The sequence below is a fragment of the Hyperolius riggenbachi genome, chromosome 12 (genome assembly GCF_040937935.1).
Source record: "Hyperolius riggenbachi isolate aHypRig1 chromosome 12, aHypRig1.pri, whole genome shotgun sequence".
Taxonomy (NCBI): domain Eukaryota; kingdom Metazoa; phylum Chordata; class Amphibia; order Anura; family Hyperoliidae; genus Hyperolius; species Hyperolius riggenbachi.
In genome coordinates this window covers 34,460,705-34,482,221 of record NC_090657.1, presented here as the reverse complement: position 1 = coordinate 34,482,221, position 21,517 = coordinate 34,460,705, and the positions used below count along the sequence as shown (strand labels likewise).

Genomic DNA, 21,517 nt, shown 5'->3' with positions numbered 1-21,517 from the left:
TTGTCAGGGCGTGGAAGGTCTGGTGTACAGCATCATAACAAACATACAACCCCCTCCACCTTCCCATAGCACATTTTACATACTCAATATAATAAACAGCGTAGCAATCACCAGCCCAAACATTAACTGTCAGTAAAGCCATGCAAACACATGACGCTGGCAGAAGCAAATAAATGTTGTCCATGTTACAGCGCCTCCCAATCTACTTATAAATAGAAAGACAAAGCAGCCAGCCCAGGACTTCTTTCATAGACGGAGATCTAGTAAGTCGCATTTCCATCTATATTGTTTTGAAACATTACCACAAGCTCTAACATGAAGCACGGTTACTCTTCCTCTGAGACCCACAAAGGTTGTCACTCAAGTGGCCATTCTTCCAAAATGTTCAGCCACCTGTCAACAGGCCATTCTGGAGGATCTCATCATGGAGGATCCCATCAAGGAGGCTTCTCTCATCATGGTGGATCACATATATCTCACCATGGTGGATCCCATCTATACCATCATGGAGGGTCCCAATTATCTAATCTAGGAGGAGGAAACCACTTCTCTCACCATGGTGGATTTCACATGACCAGTCACGGAAGCTCTCATCATGGAGGGTCCCACACAGCTCATTATGGTGGAGGTCCTCATTTAACCTTTCATGGAGGATCACATCACTCACACCATAAACCTTGTCATGGTTCTTCTCATCTATCTCATCATGGGAGCTCCACAAAGATGCATCATGGAAGCTCTCACATGTCCCACCATGGTGGGTCCATGCAGATGAGCCATGGAGGAAGTCACATGTCCCACAGTGGAGGATCTCATAAGATGCTACATGGAAGCCATCAGAAGTCTGCAAGCAATCATGGTGGATCAAGTTCTAAGTCAGTCTCATTTGCGAAGCATGCTTCTAAGAGTCATCATGGTGGAGGCCACAGTCATGGCGGTTGGAAGAAAGATGGCTTTCTCAGTATCAATGAAAAAGAAACCATGCAGATGCTGAATGGGCGCTTGTCATCCTACCTGGATAAAGTTAGTGCTCTAGAACAAGAGAACGCCCAACTGGAAAGGAAGATCTGTGAATGGTATGCAAACAATGCTCCTAGTTCACTGCCTGACTCCAGCCAATACTTCAGAATAATAACTGACCTGCAGAACCAGGTACTTTATTAGACTTATTAATTGACTTATGGTTTGACTGGCTGGTTGAATGAGTGATGATAGCTAAGACGAAATAGATACTGTTACAAAAATTTATAGCCAACTAAATCCATTTTATTTTTCATGCACTTTCAGAATTGATTAAAGTTCGAAACAGAAATTAAATTTCTAAGAAGAGTTTTTGTAATGTATAGATTTAAAAAGATGTATAGTAATCAGGGAGCATCCCTTTCAGTTACAACGGGTCCAGAGCTGCGGTAGGCCCAATTACTTATCCTCCCTCTGATACGGCCCCTCCTTCCTCCTCCAGGACATGTGGTAGACAGGTCATGTGTATGCTCAGTGTGTATTTTATCCCATAAGTGGGGCTTGCACTCTTTTGCAGGTAGGCACTCATCTGTTTTTAAGTACCACTGTTTATTTCCTTGCTATGTACTAATTTAATTCAATTTTGGTCAGCCGCTCCCACTTAACAGCTTTGCTTTTGGTGTATATGCAGAGCCTTTGTTTAGGTTCAAGGTGCGTTTGCAGTCTCTGGGGGGGCTCAGCGCATCTCTGATTGAAGGCCATTCGGAGGCGGCCTGGTGATGCGCTGATCCCACTTTTTGCACATGTGTTGTTGCGCCCAGACTTTTTATAAATAGGGGAACTACGGGACCAGCTGTGGTTAGAGGTCTTTTGGAGGGGACAGTGTCACCCTGGAGGGCAGCAGAACTACAGCAAAGGACCTGATAGACTGTTAGGTGCTAGAAGAATCTACAGGTAAATAAATCAAATTTTTTACTCCCCCAGCTTGGATGCTCTTTGGGCCAGTTTCACACCTATTGGTAGTGGTGCGATCACCACGTTCCACCACAGATTTCAGCTTTCGTATGACTCTGCACCACTGTGCAGTGACAGGGCCATATGCATAGGCCCGCTCCCCGGCTAGTGACATACTGTCCGCTGGGCAGGAAGTATGTCACTAGGAACTCTGTTGCATCGCCCTCCCGTTGTTCACACTTGTGAAGTCACCCATTGACTCGCATTGCTGCATAAATCATGCGGTAGGCCTGGATCATGCAGTAGCCTGCTGCAGTCTTTGCGTCCGGAATGTGGTGACCTTGACACTTCCGGCACACCACGTTGCATCCTGTGAAGTGTGCAAGTCTCCACAGACTTGCATGGCCCTTGCAGCAGGGATACAACAGGAAAGCGTTAAGCAGAACAACACAGCGCAAAAGTGTAACAGGGGCCGGGGAAGTTTAGGGGTGTCGCCATAGATGCCCATATAAATATGCTATGCCATGGGCGTGAATTTGGCCATCTACAATGTAAAATGCAGCTAAAAGTAGTCGGCGATCTTTGCTCCTGCTATTTATTGGGCCCTGCGGGCAACCAAATTTCCACCCATAGTTGCTATTTATATGGGCGTCTATGGCAGCACCCAAAAATTCTCATTTTTGCTGTAGGAGATTTTCAGTGAAGTGGCAGCTGGGAGGGCAATTAATGTTAGATATTAAGAGAGGGCAGTTAAGGTTAGGCGTGGGGGGGGGGGGGGTGTAAGGTTAGGAGTTGGGGGGTGATTAAGTTTAGGCATTGGGGAAGGGGTGGATAGGGTTAGGCATAGGTATGGAAAGGGTTCTGTGCTAGAACAGGGCCAGGTTTAGCTGTAATAAAATATTGGTATCATTTATAGGTATTTTGCTATTGTAATTGCAATGCAAATAAGTAGAATGTCGGTAAACTTACCAATATTCTCCTATCGGCTATTTCTGGGCACCCACATTTCTGTGTGCTCTGAAAATAAATTTCGGGCCATACCTTATGCTTACTTAACCTCAATGTTAATTTATCTTTCAGATTTCTGGTGCCACTATGGAGAACGCCCGGATTGTCCTGCAGATTGACAACGCCAGACTGGCTGCTGATGACTTTCATGACAAGTAATTTAGATATGAATATTATCTAATTATATACACAAATATTAATTCAGTATATCTCTGTTAGAGACGTCCAGTATGGTGCTAATTTACCTGATCTGATGCAAATATTTTTGAAATTTTGTATGCTGCTTGAAATTGGGCCATTCCAGAGCTGCATTTGGTTCAGTTTTACCGTATATACCAGGGGTCCCCAAACGTTTTGGGTCGAGGGCCAGGTCAATATACTTCAGATTGCTGGGGGGCCGGAGTATACATAAGATGATGTAGAAGTCTTTGCGGGCCACACAGTGAAGCACACTCAGGTGACAACCTGCAGTGGACAGCAGTGTCACCTGATGTGGAATTTGATTGGAAACTAGCGAATTACTGCTTTATGGCTTCCATTTTGAAGGGTGGTGCCAGCACTGCTATTCTATATGTGGACCACCAATATTTCAAGATGTAGCTGACCACATCTATAAGTAATTTATTTTGTGTGTGTGGGCCGGTAAAAAAGCTTTAGGGGGCCTTAGTTTGAGGACCAATGGTATATGCTGTACAGGATCTTCTCAAAAAATTAGCATATTGTGATAAAGTTCATTATTTTCTGTAATGTACTGATAAACATTAGACTTTCATATATTTTAGATTCAAATACACACAACTGAAGTAGTTCAAGCCTTTTATTGTTTTAATATTGATGATTTTGGCATACAGCTCATGAAAACCCAAATTTCCTATCTCAAAAAATTAGCATATTTCATCCGACCAATTAAAAAAAGTGTTTTTAAAACAAAAAAAAGTCAACCTTCAAATAATTATGTTCAGTTATGCACTCAATACTTGGTCGTGAATCCTTTTGCAGAAATGACTGCTTCAATGCGGCGTGGCATGGAGGCAATCAGCCTGTGGCACTGCTCAGGTGTTATGGAGGCCCAGGATACTTCGCTAGCGGCCTTAAGCTCATCCAGAGTGTTGGGTCTTGTGTCTCTCAACTTTCTCTTCACAATATCCCACAGATTCTCTATGGGGTTCAGGTCAGGAGAGTTGGCATGCCAATTGAGCACAGTAATAGCATGGTCAGTAAACCATTTACCAGTGGTTTTGGCACTGTGAGCAGGTGCCAGGTCATGCTGAAAAATGAAATCTTCATCTCCATAAAGCTTTTCAGCAGATGGAAGCATGAAGTGCTCCAAAATCTCCTGCTAGCTGCATTACCCTGCCCTTGATAAAACACAGCGGACCAACACCAGCAGCTGACATGGCACCCCAGACCATCACTGGCTGTGGGTACTTGACACTGGACTTCAGGCATTTTGGCATTTCCCTCTGCCCAGTCTTCCTCCAGACTCTGGCACCTTGATTTCCAAATGACATGTAAAAGTTGCTTTCATCCGAAAAAAGTACTTTGGACCACTGAGCAACAGTCCAGTGCTGCTTCTCTGTAGCCCTGGTCAGGCACTTCTGCCGCTGTTTCTGGTTCAAAAGTGGGTTCATGCTTCCATCTGCTGAAAAGCTTTATGGAGATGAAGATTTCATTTTTCAGCACGACCTGGCACCTGCTCACAGTGCTAAAACCACTGGTAAATGGTTTACTGACCATGGTATTACTGTGCTCAATTGGCCTGCCAACTCTCCTGACCTGAACCCCATAGAGAATCTGTGGGATATTGTGAAGAGAAAGTTGAGAGACGCAATACACAACACTCTGGATGAGCTTAAGGCCGCTAGCGAAGCATCCTGGGCCTCCATAACACCTGAGCAGTGCCACAGGCTGATTGCCTCCATGCCACGCCGCATTGAAGCAGTCATTTCTGCAAAAGGATTCCCGACCAAGTATTGAGTGCATAACTGAACATAATTATTTGAAAGTTTACTTTTTTTGCTTTAAAAACACTTTTCTTTTATTGGTCGGATAAAATATGCTAATTTTTTGAGATAGTAAATTTGGGTTTTCATGAGCTGTATGCCAAAATCATCAATATTAAAACAATACAAGGCTTGAACTACTTCAGTTGTGTGTATTTGAATGTAAAATATATGAAAGTCTAATGTTTATCAGTACATTACAGAAAATAATGAACTTTATCACAATATGCTAATTTTTTGAGAAGATCCTGTATATACTTGCATATAAGCCAATTTTTTCGGGGGGGGGGGGGGGGGGACACAAAAAAGTGTCCCAAAAGTGGTGGTGGGGGTGTGGCCTTTATTCCAGTCATATGGGGGTATAGTTACTTCTCCTCATTCCTGGATATGACTACCGTGCAGCTTTCCTTCCTAGATGTCCAGGTTTCACCTTCTTCTTGTCCCGAGGAGCTACTTCAAAAATCAATCTGGCAGGTAAATCTGCCAAAAAATTGTATAGTGTGTACCTAGCATGAAAGTGTATCTGAAGTCAGGAACACTTTTGCAAAAAAAAAAAAAAAACAGTGGGTGAGTTCTACTTGCAAACAGAACTCCATGCCTACTTATTGTGTGTACATTCCTGGCTTTTTTTCAGAAGATAATGGCTTTTAACACTTAAAGAGGAACTCCAGTAAAAATAATGTAATAAAAAAAGTGCTTAATTTTTTACAATAATTATGTATAAATGATATGGTCAGTGTTTGCCCATTGTAAAATCGTATAAATCCCTGATTTACATTCTGACATTTATCACATGGGGACATTTGTACTGCTGGCAGGTGATGTAGCTGCTGCTTGCTGTTTTGGCAGTTGTAAACAGCTGTAAACAGCTATTTCCCACAATGCAACAGGGTTCACAGACAGGAAACTGCAAGAGTACGTACTCAGAATTTCTTTGTGGGAGGGGTTTCACCACAATATCAGCTATACAGCGCCCCCTGATGGTCAGTTTGTGAAAAGGAATAGATTTATAATTTAAAAGGGGGTATCAGCTACTGATTGTGATAAAGTTAATAATAATCCGAACATTTGTATAGCGCTTTTCTCCTGTTGGACTCAAAGCGCTCAAGATCTGCAGCCACTGGGACGCGCTCAAGAGGCCACCCTGCAGTGTTAGGGAGTCTTGCCTTGAACTCCTTACTGAATAGGTACTTGACCTAGCCAGGATTCGAACCCTGGTCTCCTATGTCCAAGTTCAATTCTTGTTTGGAGTTTCTCTTTAAACTTTGTAAAGCTGCAAATTTCAACAGTCCTGACCCACTGCTTGACCTTTGCTCCCTTGTACAAACACTTGTGCTCCTTTGTACAAAGACTTTTCCACTAAAGAGCTTAGAGGCAGTGATTAGCCTTTAGTGTCTGAAGCAAGTTTTAAACATGTGATTTTGAATAATGAGCTCTGCAGATAACATCATTTTCAGATTCTAGAGCACCTTCTAGGTGAGATGAGACTGTTCCCTGTCCATTCTTAGAAATGTTGTTATCTTCTCGTTGTTCAGGTATGAGATGGAACGGAGTATGAGCAATAATGCTGAGGCTGATCTCAATGCTCTGCGCAGAGTCCTTGAAGGACTCAACCGTGAAATATGTGACCTGGAAATGCAAGTTCAGAACCTCCAAGAGGAATTGCAGGAAATGAAGAAAAACCATGAGGAAGTGAGTATAGGGTGCTATTCCTGGAGTTTAATTCATAATGTATAAGGTAGGGCTGCTCAAAACCAGATCCGGGAGACATCCGGATCGTTCTATCCAAATATCTCCAGTTACCTGTGCGGGGTGGGCAAGGGGGTCAATCTTACCTGTCTGATGTCTTCTTCGGTCCGTTCCTCGGCGCCTCCCACGATGCACTCCACGCGCGTCACGTGACTACAAACACTTCCTCCTTCAACCCGGAAGGAGGAAGTGTTTGTAATCACATGACTGCCGCTTGGACCGCATCGTGGGAGGCGCTGAGGGACGGACCGAAGAAGACGTCAGACAGGTAAGATTGACCCCCCCCCCCCCCGCCCACCCCGCACAGGTAACCGGGATCCGGATAGAACTATCCGGATGTCTCCCGGATCCAGATTTGAGCAGCCCTGGTATAAGGCTTCCTATGCAGAGCCTTAATGTAACTAAAGGGGGGCAGTGGCTAAAGCAGTTACATTTTATAGAGACACTGAAGCGAAAAAATATGATATAGTGAATTGGTTGTGTACTATGAATAATTACTAGAAGATTAGCAGCAAAGAAAATATTCTCATACTTTTATTTTCAGGTATATAGTGTGTTTTCTAACATTACATCATTCTATAATATGTGCAGATTACACAACACTCAGCATTCAAAATGAGTCTTTCAGAGCAGTCTGTGAAGTAATGACCTCTCCTCTAGCAGAGAAAAAGTAAATAGTCCAGTAACAGTTGAGATAATAAAAGTCAGATAACAGCCCTCTCCACGACTAAACTTAGTCGGAGAGCTTAATGGCTTGTTTGCATAGAGATAACAACTGGAGTTTCTCAACTCTTCCTGTACTGGAAACCATTAGGCCTCTTGCACACTGCAAGCGATTCAGATTCAGATTCCGCTTTTTAATCAGTTTTTACATCCGATTCAGATTCTGATTTGCAGTTTGCTCCCTGCACACTGCAAATCGGAATCTGAATCTGATGTAAAAACTGATTAAAAAGCGGAATCTGAATCGGAATCGCGTGCAGTGTGCAAGAGGCCTAACTGATGTATCTGATCTTAATGTTTTATTTCTTAGCTGTACTACACATACAAATCATAATATCATTTTTTTTTCGCTTCAGTGTCTCTTTAAGAGCCTTTTCACACACACATGTACAGTGTGCATGTATCATGTAAGTTACAAAACATGTTAAAGCCGCAGGGTGATGGTGTGACTTAAAAAACGGCCCTCACTTGCTTTCCTGCCTGCTGGATTGCATTACTCTATTATGCATATGCCAAAAGCACACATACAACAGGGGTGGAGGTGTCCAAGGCATAAAAGATAGGCTAATAAGCTGTTGATCTTATAAACAGAGAGGTAATATTAACTCTCTTGAAGAATTTTGACCAGTTTGACCATGAAAAAATGCCATTTATTTGAGCACATAAAACTGACAACGCATTTTGCAGGTGCTTGCCCGCTTCCTCAGGTCAGTGAAAAAAACAAGTGCCTTAACTGCTATGGCTGTGCAGCAAGCATGAGCGTCTCTATGTCTATGTCATAAAATCACCCATGCTTGCTACACAGCCATAGGCATTAGGGCGCCTGGTTTTCATTGACCTGAAGAAGCGGGCAAGCACCCGCAAAATGCGTTGTCAATTTTAAGTGCTCAAATGGCCTTTTTTCAATAAACTGGTCCAAATTCTTCAAGAGAGGTAAGATTAACTCTCTGTGTATAAGATCAACACAGCGTATTAGCCTATCTTTTATTCATTGGGCGTCTTCACAACTGTTTAAAGTATCTTGTCATTCCTCTTTAGAGGTGATAGTTTTTTAGTTTGTCCTAAAGAACACAAGGCCTCAATTCACTAAGCTTTATCAAACACTTTATCAAACGTTTGATAATTTACCTCAAGGGTAAAAAACTATTTTGAATTCACTAAGGTGTTATATATTTATCAAATGTTTTATCGATAAACCGTTCAATAAATCTATAACACTTTAGTGCATTCAAAATTAGATTTTACCTTTGAGGTCAATTATCAAACGTTTGATAAAGTGTTTGTTAAAGCTTAGTGAATTGAGGCCTTGGAGTGCAACTGACCAGTTCTTGTCACAGACCTGGAAAACCGGGTTTTAATTTTCCACTTCCTTTGACAGTGATTACAATGATTTGCAACCCACCTTTGTGAGTCTATACAACCTTAAAGAGACACTTAAGCCAGAGAAAAAAAAGAGTTTTACTCACCTGGGGCTTCTACCAGCCCCCTGCAGCAGTCCTGTGCCCTCGCAGCCACTCACTAATCCTCTGGTCCCCCGCTGCCAGCTAGTTTCGTTTTAGCCGACAGGCCCGTCAGGACTGGCCACTCGTAGCTTTTTCCTCATTCCCGACTGTAATTAGCGCTATTGCGGGCCGCAACGCATCCAAAAATATGCGTTGCCGCATTACGCACGCATAGATGTATTTTTGTATGTGTTGTGGCCCGCAATAGCGGTAATTACTGTTGGGAATGCGGAAAAAGCTACGCGTGGCCAGTCCTGACGGGCCTGTCGGCAAAAACGAAACTAGCTGGCAGCGGGAGACCAGAGGATTAGTGAGTGGCTGCGAGGGCACAGGGCTGCTGCAGGGGGCTGGTAGAAGCCCCAGGTGAGTAAAACTCATTTTTTTTTTCTGGCTTAAGGTTCACTTTAAGGTTTTGTCTTTCTGAGAGTTACATGATTCTGCCCATTAGGCTCCTGGACCTGGTCTCCTTTTGTCTTTTAGATGAGCCTAGGGTTGTTATAATCACAGGAATCATAAACATAAGCTACCAAAAGTATACAAGCTCAGTTCTGTAATAGAGTCAAGAATACAGTATGTTGAGTCAAGACTTTGGGGCCCCTATTTGACTAACTTTGTCTCCTGACCTACCTGGTGACATTTTCATTCCTTATCAATAAAATGCCCTTTAAGCCACCAGAAATCAAGAAAATACTCAAAATAATGTTAATAGTGTTTTTTTCCTACATGTGCAGTCAAAAGATGATTCATTTTCAGTCCTGGGTTCAAAGAGTATTAACTTTACTCTATAGTCAGCTTTCTGACTCATGCTACTTGAATGAGTTTGAGAGATAAGTCAAGAGACTGAATACTTATTTAACAGCTCCTGCAAGAATAGTGTTGTCTTTTAAGCGGACCTGAACTCAAAACTTACCCTCTGCTCTAAAAGATAAGCTAAAGCATAATAACCTTTAAAGAAAAACATTTCTTTGTTGCAGCTGATCCAAATCCTGCAATAATTCTGCAGTGTGTCTACTTCCTGCTTTGCATAGTGTTAACATCCTGTGCTTAAAATTAGCTGCCCTGCCAAGGCAGCTAGCTGACACAGCTGAGAGATCAAATTACAGTTGTGATTAGTCACAGATGAGAGGGGACTAGACAGGCTTAACTCTCTAAATACATAAAGAGTTGAGCTCGTCCAGAGACGCTAGAGGGCACCGCTCAGGCCCTGCTGGGCCGATTTGATTTTTTTTTTTTAAACACGCGGCAAGCACTTTGCTTGCTGCATGTCCTACCTGATCGCCGATCCGCCGCTACCCGACGTGAAAGAGGTTCCCCCCGCAGACCCCGTGCGCAGCCTGGCCAATCGCCGCCAGGCTGTGCTTTGGGGTGGATCGGGAGTCCCTGTGACGTCACGATGTCGATGACTCCGTTCACTCCATTCATCGCCATGGGAAGCCCTAAAGGAAATCCTATTCAGAACAGGATTTCCTTATGGGCGTGATCGGAAGGGTGGAAGGGAAAGGGCAGCAAAGGGAGAATCATGTAGCTAGCGCTAGGCTAGCTACATGATATAAAAGAAAAATCGGGCGAAAAACCGCGGGAATCAGAACGCCCAGCAGGTTAAAGTCAACATGATGGCTGAGTTCCCTCAGGAAGACAGCAGGAGGAGTAAAACCTCTTCTGTAGTTTCCCCTTACTCAAGGCCCAGCATACAATGCAAAAACGATAATAACATTCTTCTGTCCTTCTTTTGTCCTTCAGGAAGTAAATGTTCTCCGTGCTCAGCTGGGAGCCAGAATCAATGTGGAGTTGAATGCTGCCCCGTCCATTGACCTGAACAGAGCCCTGGCTGAAATCCGTGATGAATATGAAAACCTGATGCAGAGGAACCTTACAGATGCCGAGAATATGTTCAGGCAACGGGTAACAATTTTTACACACTTTCAATATAACTTGTGATCTTCATCTGAACAGTTTTGCACTCTACTCACCATTATTGTAGTGATAGAAATATCATCAAGGTCTGATTCATACAGATAATAAGCTCTAAGCTCTAAGTTCATAATCAAGTCATTGACTAATATTTAAAAATGTCCACCACCATTAACTTTTCAAAACGTTATTCATCCTGTAAGCATAAAAGCTTTTGTTTGTCACTTTCCACCACAATGATCAAACACAAACACAGAACATTTATATTGGGCTTTTCTGCTGGCGGACTCAAAGCGCCAGAGCTGCAGCCACTAGGATGCGCTCTATAGGCAGTAGCAGTGTTAGGGAGACTTGCACAAGGTCTCCGACTGAACAGGCAGAGCCGAGATTCGAACCCTGGTCTCCTGTGTCAGAGGCAAAGCCCTTAACCAATACACCTTCCAGCCACCACAATGATAACCTTCAATACCAAACGCCGACTGAGGCATAACCCTCCGGGCCCGTTTTCACTTGTGCCACACACGTCTGCGAGACGCGTGACGGCACTTCCGGGTCTGCGGGTACGCAGACGAATCCCATCAGCCATGCCATGCACGGCTATGGGATTCGCAGCCTCCCGCACAACTTCGGATGGAAAAGTCGGCCGAATCGCTAGCACAAGTGATTCAGCCAGCGGCTCTATTACTCCCTATGGTAGAGTTTCTCCGCGCAAGTTGCCTGAGGGGAAACTCTGCAGATTCGGCACAGAAACCGCAAGTGGAAACAGGCCCTCCTTCATTGCAACTTCGTTCCTTTTCCCTGTAGCTAAGAATGTTAAGTGGTCAGACTTCAGCTCCAAATGACCACCAACAACTTAGCCGTACTTCAGCTGATACTCTGGAAGTAGAGATGCTTACCTTGTAGTAACTTTGTTTTTTTTGCCCTCCTAGAGTGATGAGCTGAACCGTGAGGTTATTTCTGGATCCGAGCAGCTTCAGTCTGTGCAAACCGAAGTTATTGAGCTGAAACGTTGCGTACAGACTCTGGAGATTGAACTGCAGAGCCAGCTTAGCATGGTAAGAATCCTCCAACGTAGACCAGGTTGAGATTCACCCCTAAGTTATGTGATGGTTTTCTGACATCATTTTTGCTTCTGTTAGACATCGGCCTTGGAAAACACTTTGGCAGAGACACAAGCTACTTATGGCTCCCAAATTGCTCAGCTACAAGCCATGATCAATAGCATTGAGTGTGAGCTAGGACAAATCAGATCTGACTTGGAACGCCAGAACAACGAGTACAAGATTCTTATGGACCAGAAGACTCACCTGGAGATGGAGATAGCGACTTATAAACGACTCCTGGATGGACATGACATACAGTAAGCTAAACAAAATGGATTCAATTGTTATGCAATGTAGTTAAATTGACTTTGATATCTGAACAATTAGCATAACACATTAAAGTAACTAGATGCACTCTATGTCAGGCTGTGGAACAAGGTAGTGGATCCTCTGCTGGGGTAACTGTTGACGAGCTGTGTGCAAAAAAATAGGTGTGTCTGTGCACTAGAAAGTGAGCGTGGTAATGACAGGTCATGGGCAGGGCCAAATGTACATGAACGTAGCAGATGTGTAATTCAAAGACATTGGAAATCAACAGCAAAACTTTGAATGAAGCTCCCTCTCCCAATAAAAAAGGAAGCCCCATGGGTTATGGTTGTGATGAAGTCACTGTTACGATGAGATGGTATGCAAGGGACCAAGAAGCAAGTCCATCTGGTGCGTGAATCCCGGCAACGTGAGTATCATAACCCGCTCTGCATGTGCCCACCACTGCGCCCCCCACAGCTGCCCCGCTTCCCCCGCCCCGATATTAGCACCCTAAGAGCACCGACACTCCTGCCCACCACTGTGGTACTCAGGGTGCCACAGCACTGGCAAGTTCCCCACTGGTGTCACCAATGCTGTGGAAGAGCATAGACTTAGTAAACATGGGTACCCATTTACTTCTGATCTGATCAAATAGTCAACCAAATGAGCAGATTTTATGATAGTTTTCTGCCCATTAGTTGAGTGAATGGAAATTGTAATAAATAGCTATTGTACACGTGTATATGCTGATGGCCCATGGTCCATGGTCCAGGAGCATCTTGTAGATGTTCTCCTCCCAATTATTGGTGTCCTTTTCTGTACCCCCTTTGGTGTCCCCCTTTGTGTCCTCCTCTGTGTCCCCCTTTGGTGTTGTTCTCCGTGTCCCCGGTGTCCTGCTCCGCTTCTCGTGAGTGTTGTAAGTAGCAGCAGTAACTGTGTGTATCACTCACCTGACCCAAGGTTGCGATCAGCAGCTTTTCCTCTATTGCTCACTCCTTTCCCCTAGGAGGAGTGAAAAATTAGTTAGTCTGAAAAATACAGTATGTACATTGTTGGATTCATACCATTTATTGCTCAGAATCTAAGAGCAACAGAATCTTCAACTCACATGAGAAATATGAAAATCCAGCCAGTGTATGCCGAGGGGTGGTCATAATGGTGAAATTCCAAATCTGCCCAAGTTCTCAAAATTTGCAGAGAATTCTGAATTATTTCTAGATGTCACATATTCCGAGTTTGCATGGTGAATTTGTAACATTGTAACTTATGTGACATTGTAGCGCGAACATATTTGTGCACTATCCATAAGATTAGTTATGGTTAGTGTGAATTTGCACAAATATGTTCACAATAGTTACCATTTAGCTAAGAATCTTTACATAGAATTTATTTATAGAATTCTATGCTCTCCTAGAATTTTTTGCGTTCAAATTTTAAAGAGAATCTGTATTGTTAAAATCGCTCAAAAGTAAACATACCAGTGCGTTAGGGGACATCTCCTATTACCCTCTGTCACAATTTCGCCGCTCCTCGCCGCATTAAAAGTGGTTAAAAACAGTTTTAAAAAGTTTGTTTGTAAACAAACAAAATGGCCACCAAAACAGGAAGTAGGTTGATGTACAGTATGTCCACACATAGAAAATACATCCATACATAAGCAGGCTGTATACAGCATTCCTTTTGAATCTCAAGAGATCATTTGTGTGTTTCTTTCCCCCATGCACTGAAGTTTCAGGCTGCTCTTTTCTTCCTGCAAACAGCTTTGCCCTTGTTTGTAATTCCTCAGTATGTGAAAGCCCAGCCAGCTCAGAGGACGATTTATCCAGCTGATTAGAGCAGCTTCTCTCTTCTCTCTTATCTAAATAACACACAGGCAGTGTGCATAGAGGGGCCTGGAAGGGGGAGTTCATAGCAGAACCACAACACTGAAGAACATGGCAGCCTTCCAGACACAGGCCGACAAGTCTGACAGGGGAAAGATACATTGATTTATTACAGAGACTGTCATAGTAGAAAGTGCTGCAGTTAGCCAGAACACATTAGAATAGCTTTTGGAACATGTAGGATGATAAAAAACAGGATGCAATTTTTGTTACGGAGTCTCTTTAAGACATACTGTACTATTTATGTAGAAAGCATTTGTACTTTATACTAATGTAATTTCCTGTAACTAGTGTTGGGCGAACACCTGGATGTTCGGGTTCGGGAAAGTTCGCTGAACATGGCCGCAATGTTCGGCATGTTCGGGCCGAACCCCGAACTCCCCGAACATCCCGCTTTTGGGGGCCCTATGGGGTCGCAGGCATAAGGGGGGAGCATGCCCCGATCGCGGGGGGGGTCGGAAATTCCCCCCACCCCCTCCGCTAGCGCTCCCCCCTCTGCCCGCTTCCCCATTCAAAAGTTAGGAAGTGAAACTGTACCTGTGCGGCCGGTAGTGGGTGACTGGCAGTGGGCGGCACTATGGAGAGACTGAGGAGGAGGAGGAGTCCGGAGAGTGACGCGTTGAGGGAGGCCGGGCAGTGGGCGGATCAGCAGTAGTACCGTACTACTGCTGATCCGCCCACTGCCCGGCCTCCCTCAACGCGTCACTCTCCGGACTCCTCCTCCTCCTCAGTCTCTCCATAGTGCCGCCCACTGCCAGTCACCCACTACCGGCCGCACAGGTACAGTTTCACTTCCTAACTTTTGAATGGGGAAGCGGGCAGAGGGGGGAGCGCTAGCGGAGGGGGTGGGGGGAATTTCCGACCCCCCCCGCGATCGGGGCATGCTCCCCCCTTATGCCTGCGACCCCATAGGGGGCCAGTATTCGGGCGAACAGGGCCCTGTTCGTGCCGAACAGGGGCCCTGTTCGGCCAGGCAATGAGCCGTTCGGGCGAACCCGAACAGTTTGGCCGAACACCACCAGGTGTTCGGCCGAACGCGAACATCACCCGAACAGGGTGATGTTCTGCAGAACCCGAACAGTGGCGAACACTGTTCGCCCAACACTACCTGTAACGTGCATGACTCCTATGCAAAAGTTAGAATTTGGAAACTCATGGAAATTCATACACACATCCCTAGTATGCAGTAATAGGCCAAACAATCAAATGTAAGGAATCCAGAGTGAGGCAATGCCAACTAATGTTTATCAACCTGTCCCTGCCTCAGGGTTGATCTTGGCATGTTTATTGAGAGCCTATATCTGGATTTGGAAACAGGGTTCAGCTTGTGCAAAACAGATTTACTAGTCCTCTTTGTAGTTCTACAGGTTAAATGACTTCTGATGTAATACCAACTCAAGAAAAGAGTATCTTATATTGGGGAAGAGAGGATCAAACACAGCAAGTCAAAAACTTTAATATATTGATGAAGAAATGAATTCATGCAATCTCTAATACGTGTAAAAATGTTACATTAACTCTAACAATGGCATTTCAATAACCATAAACTCCTGTCCTGATTTTAGTGCTGCAGACCTTCACATGTCAAGTGGAAACCATGGTAAGTTGACAAATCACTTGTACAATTTAATATATATACAGTAGTGTGGAAAAGTTTTAGGCAGGTGTGAAAAAAATTGGGAGCGAGGCTGGCCCCCACCAACCTACGGATCTGTACTGCACGAGGGAGGTGGTGAGTTCTATTGAAGCGGTCCTTACCCGTGTAGTATATCCCCACCGGGACTGGAGAAAGCTGTGTGACTAGAGCCGGTTGCTGGGAGACAACTTCTCCGACTAAATTGAAGATCCCACTCGTGGAGAGCCACACGGGTGAAGTGTGGTTAATTGGCAGCTAGACATATGTACATATCCTTCCATATATATAAGTGTCCCTCTGACTAGCCCTTTTTTTGTGTATGAAACATAGGATAAACAGTGCAATAGCAGGGTGTCTCTTGTGGACAGTAGTGGATCCGGAGTATATAGAATTATTTTTTCTGGACTTTGTCATAATCAATGCGGATGGTGCGTCCTAATAATTTATATGATTTTTTTTTATATTTTTAAATTTTTTGGAAGGCCCATCAGCATACTCCCTATATGTGTGTGGTAGTGAATGGATGTGGTATTTATAAGGTTTATATGAAGTAATTTACTGACACATGTGGATATTTGTTTAATAAAAGAGGCATTTTTAATTGAACACTTCTAGCGCTCCTTACATTTTTTCTATAGCAGGTGTGAAAAAAATGTTGTAAGCAAAGAATGCTTTAAAAAATGGAAGTGTTAATCGTTTATTTTTATCGATCAACAAAATGCAGTGAATGACCAAAAGATAAATCTAAATCAAATCAATATTTGGTGTGACCACCCATTGCCTTCAAAACAGCATCAATTCTTCTAGATACACTTGGCTGGTAGGTTGTTCCAAACATCTTGGAGAATTAACCACATATCTTCTGTGGCTGTAGGCTTCCTCACATCCTTCCATCTCTTCGCGTAATCCCAGACACACTTGAAGATGTTGAGCTCAGAGCTCTGTGAGGGCCTTACCATCACTTCCAGGATTTCTTCTTCTTTATGCTGAAGATCGTTCTTAATGACTTTGGCTGTATGTTTGGGGTCGTTGTCCTGCTACAGATTAAATTTGGGGCCAATCATACATCTCCCTTATGGTATTGCATGGTGGATAAGTATCTGCCTGTATTTCTCAGCATTGAGAACACCATTAATCCTGACCAAATATCTAACAGATGGGTACACAGAAAATAAAAAGATGGAGGAAGTAGAAAATAGAGTTGCTAGGGTTGTTGTGAAAAAAAGTGGTACGCAGCGTGACCAAGCGTCTGGATAGACGTGAAACGGCCGTCGCCAGTCCCACCTAGTGCCCTGGCTCCTCCACCTCCACCGCACCATCACCATTGAGGATCACCAGACGAAGGTATCTTTCTGATATGGTACCCTGAACATTGTCTACCATCACTTGCAAATAAAGCACTGGACGGAAGGTGCCCGGAGTCTTTTCTTCTTTTCCTCTCCATTTGGAAAATTGTTGTGAAAAAAAGACAGGTGGGGTTATTTATAAGTTGCATAAAAAATGTGATTTGTTTTTGAGTTGTGATCTGATGAGTGGCTTGTAAAGTTGGGTTCACAAGGTACAAATTTCCATTAGATCGACGGATTGATTAGATAATTTCCAACCGGTCCGATTGGATTCCGATAACGCAACCAATTTTGGGTAGTTATCAATGCAAAATCGATCACATTATCGGTCGGGAATGATTTGGACATCTACACATGATGCAGCTTATCAGATCATCCATCAATCTGATGGAAAATTGTGCCATGTGTACGAGGCTTAAGGCCTATACAGGTAGAGTTTGTAGTGTTTAGTATAAGCAATTTAAAGCAGCTAGACAAAGATTTGATTTGTCTGTTTTTATAAAGCTGAATATACTTGTTTAAACTTAGATCAATTAATTTAGCTGTTTATAAGCATTCTGTATTTTATGTCTGCATGTTTTGTAGGATCTCATGGATCTCACCACAAGGTGGTCCATCATGCTACTGACCATCATCATGATCATCACCAAAAGCATCACCCTCAACAACATCACCAACATCATCATAAAGAACACACGTGTTAGCAAAATGCCACTGCAATGAACGTACGAAGAAGCAAACAGTGAATTGAAATAATAATATAATAACTCTTCTTTCTATCTACGTTTCCCCCTATAATCTTTAAGTAGAGAGATATAGTAAGTGATGTATCAAATGGTTTATGTGAGTATAACATTTAGCAATCTTTCGAAGTACAAAAATGTTGCTGGTTGTAAACTGAATTTATGCAGTATAATAATGTAAATGCACTAGGAACTTTCAACTGAACATTAAGATGAGAAAATAGGCTACTGTTGGCAAGATATGGTTATTATGACAATATATTTGAAAAGTTAATTGTGCTTTTACCTGGTTAAAGGTTTAGTTCTTGATTACCAAGTGATTAACGGAAAGAAATAAAATAATTCTATCAAAGGCTTAAAGTGAGCATACACTTGGCTTAAACCCAACTGATGGAAACCTAGTCAATAAAATAAGCCCTCATGATGCATTAAAATTCCCCAACCCTTTTACATCTAAAACTTCCTGCATGTCGCAATGAGCCATACTGGATTTTCTCCTTTCTTAGCACCTTTTGGTGATTTGTACCATGCATAAGTCTATGTTTCCTTCTTCTGCATGTATACAATGCATGTTATGGATGACATCATAAGCCATCAATAAAGGTGACCTCCGGTAATTACCAGAGACTGCTCCTAACAGGCCATTTTCCACTCACCACCCATTTTCTTGAAGAACCTTCTGTTCAAAACTGGTGGTGAACATGTTCTCCATTGTCTAAGCAAAGCCACCTGATCAAATGCAGTGTTGTTTGCAAATTTTCACCAAATTCATTTTCCCATTTAAAAAGCTATTTTCAATTTTAAGAAATATTCGCAAAAATAGCTTGTATTTTAGTGCTGTTGCATTTTTCACGAAATCATGGAAATCAATATTTTCCAGCGATAATTACCGAAAAGTGCAAAAATCCATTGAAACGTTATTTTTACTGTAAAATAGTTTACTGTGTAAATGCGAAAAATTGAAATTTTCCTGCAAAAGTGTGCAACCTGCAAAAAAAACTAAAGCTTATTTTCGATGACATTTTTGCTCAAAAATTGAATTTAACATTATTGAAAACTAATACAAAAAGAATATTGCAGAAAGTTGTTAGGCCCAGCACGCAAAATGGAGACAAGCGTGCTATAGCTGATAAGAGCTCATTGCCCATAGAGTTAAAAAATGCAGAAAAAACAAATAGCAGCACCGCTTAGTGAAAAAGTAGCTCTTTATTGAACATGTAATTAAAATCACATGTCAGAAATGGTCTAGAAGCAACTACAGCACGCTGTTTCGAAAGCAACATGCTTCTTCTTCAAGTTGCAAGCTCATTCAGCTTGCAGAATGAGCTTTAATGAGCTTGCAACTTGAAGAAGAAGCATGTCGCTTTGACATGCTGATTTCTGTGATTTCTGATATGTGATTTTAATGAGCTTACAAGTGCAACTTGAAGAAGAAGCAGGTCACTTTGAAACAGCGGGCTGTAGTTGCCTTCTTCAGCCCATTTCTGACATGTGATTTTAAACATGTTCAATAAAGAGCTACTGTACTTTTTCTCTAAGCGTTGCTGATGATATTTGTTTTTTCTGCAAAAAGAATATTGGCATTTTCGCTCACCACTAATCAAATGTATAAAGCTGATTTTTAATTATTAAATCCTATAGCTAATGGCGAAAATAATATTGTTACTAGTACACACTTAAAAATGTTTGTTTGGCATGGACTTGTGAAATTCACAAAATTTTTTCACACTTTTGGAGAAACTTAAAGGAAACATCCAAGCAAAAAATAAAATCAGCATCCACTTACCTGGGGCTTTCTCCAGCCCCTGGCAGCAGTCCTGTGCCCTCGCCGCAGCTCTGGGAGCCACCGGAGCTGCAGCGAGGGCACAGGATGGCTGCCAGCGGCTGGAGGAAGCCCTAGGTAAGTGGATTTTGATTTTATTTTTTGCTTGGACCATTGCTTTAAAATAGGTGAGTTTTTAATAAATTAAACTTACATGAATATAGGATCATGAAACAAGAATTTGCATTTGCCTAACTGACTTTAAAACGTTTTCCTCAAAAATGTTTCAAGCCCACCTTGAAAATTCAGGGAGGTGAAGATGGCCACATTAGGAACACCTGTACACCTGTCCTATTAAATTGTTTATTAACTGTGAAAAAAAGAAGATCCCCTAAGAAAGTTAAACATTTTTGAAAACCTAGACATCTCCATGTAAAGTACATTGGTGCAATAAACATATATTCAATATAATAGCCCTACTGAAATAAAGAAAAAAATATATATTATTCCTCAAAAATATTTTTTGTGAACCAGATAATGTTAAATGAACAGTGTGCTTATAACTTTAAAAAATGTATATACCTGCACTTTAAGGTTGATTCAATAAAACTCTGGTAAAATTGCCAAGTGCAGACAGCTCAAGAACAAATATACCAGTACTTACACAAACAATTAGCTTAAATGTGTTATTGAATTTCTTTTTCACACAAATGCTACATTTTTTTTAAGGTTAGGTGCAATGAGAGATAACTTGCCTCTCTCTCCTTACCATAGAAAGGTGATCTGAGAATCAGGAGGGAGGCCCGTGTGCCATCTTCTCTGAGCCTCTCACCCAACTTGTTCTTACCAGTGGTGCTCATCCGGATTCCGGATATCCGAACGACGCAGATAATCCGAACCTTTTCCACTATCTGAACTTTGAATAGCAATTCAGATATTTTTTTTTAAATCCGATTAGCACTATCCGACAAACTCGGATTTCCCATCTGAAATCCGAAATCCGGGCGGATAGTTAGTTCAGATATCTGAGCAGAAGCTAAAGTCACCTTCAATGGCAAAAATCCATTTCAAAGGGAGAGAGGGAGAGGGAGAGGGAGAGAGAGAGAGAGAGAGAGAGAGAGAGAGAGAGAGAGAGAGAGAGAGAGAGAGAGAGAGAGAGAGAGAGAGAGAGAGAGAGAGAGAGAGAGAGAGAGAGAGAGAGAGAGAGAGAGAAAAAGAGAGGAGAGAGAGAGAGAGAGAGAAAGAGAGGAGAGAGAGAGAGAGAGAAAGAGAGGAGAGAGAGAGAGAGACCTCCAAAAGGGATTTTGCCATCTGAACAGACTGTTGGAACCATTTTAACCCATTTTCAGGTCACTTCCGGTTTTCTGTCCGGATATCAGAATATGGCCGGATATTGGGTTCGGATATATCCGAATTTACTCGGATACCAAAAAGTTTGGATTTCGATATCCGATTTGGATCCAGATATCTGGTTATCCGGATCAATTCGGATTTTGAAAAGAGGTATCCAAGCACCTCTGGTTTTTACCCAAAAAAAAAAAAAAAACATTGCTATGGTTAGGCATAGATTAGAAGGACTATGTTTAGATGGTAGGCAATAGGAATGTCAGATGTAGGCTTAGAAGATGAAGGTTAAGCATCAGGAACTGGTTGACATTGGGCGAAATTTAGGTTTGGTGTTAGGAAGAGGTAATATTAGGGGGGGGGGGTTAGTATTAGTCATCAGGAAGGGGACAAGATAGGAGGGGGTGGGGTGAGGGTTTTAAACTCAGAACTTTACCTCAAACTTTTTATAAGCACATCCACAGATGACCAGAAGAATTTCAGTTGAAGCTCCTCAAAATATTTCCTTTGCCGCTTTTTTTTACTTGTTAAATGACTTTACAAGCAGAAATCTTTGGTAATAGTTACTAGGGCCAGTCCTACATTTGCTGCTATGTGTGACAGCCACTAGAATTTAAATGTCACTCTCTCCTCCCATCATT

General features: G+C 42.6%; 1 protein-coding gene across 1 annotated transcript; it reads left to right on the top strand.

Annotated features, from left to right (window-relative positions):
* Positions 1–981: 981 nt before the first annotated feature.
* Positions 982–17,750, top strand: LOC137540918 (keratin, type I cytoskeletal 42-like). The gene is made up of 8 exons (XM_068262098.1): positions 982–1,152; positions 2,995–3,077; positions 6,461–6,617; positions 10,640–10,801; positions 11,740–11,865; positions 11,950–12,170; positions 15,313–15,412; positions 17,613–17,750. The coding sequence occupies exons 1-8, from the start codon at positions 982–984 to the stop codon at positions 17,748–17,750; spliced, it is 1,158 nt and encodes a 385-aa protein (XP_068118199.1).
* The last annotated feature ends 3,767 nt before the right edge of the window (positions 17,751–21,517 follow it).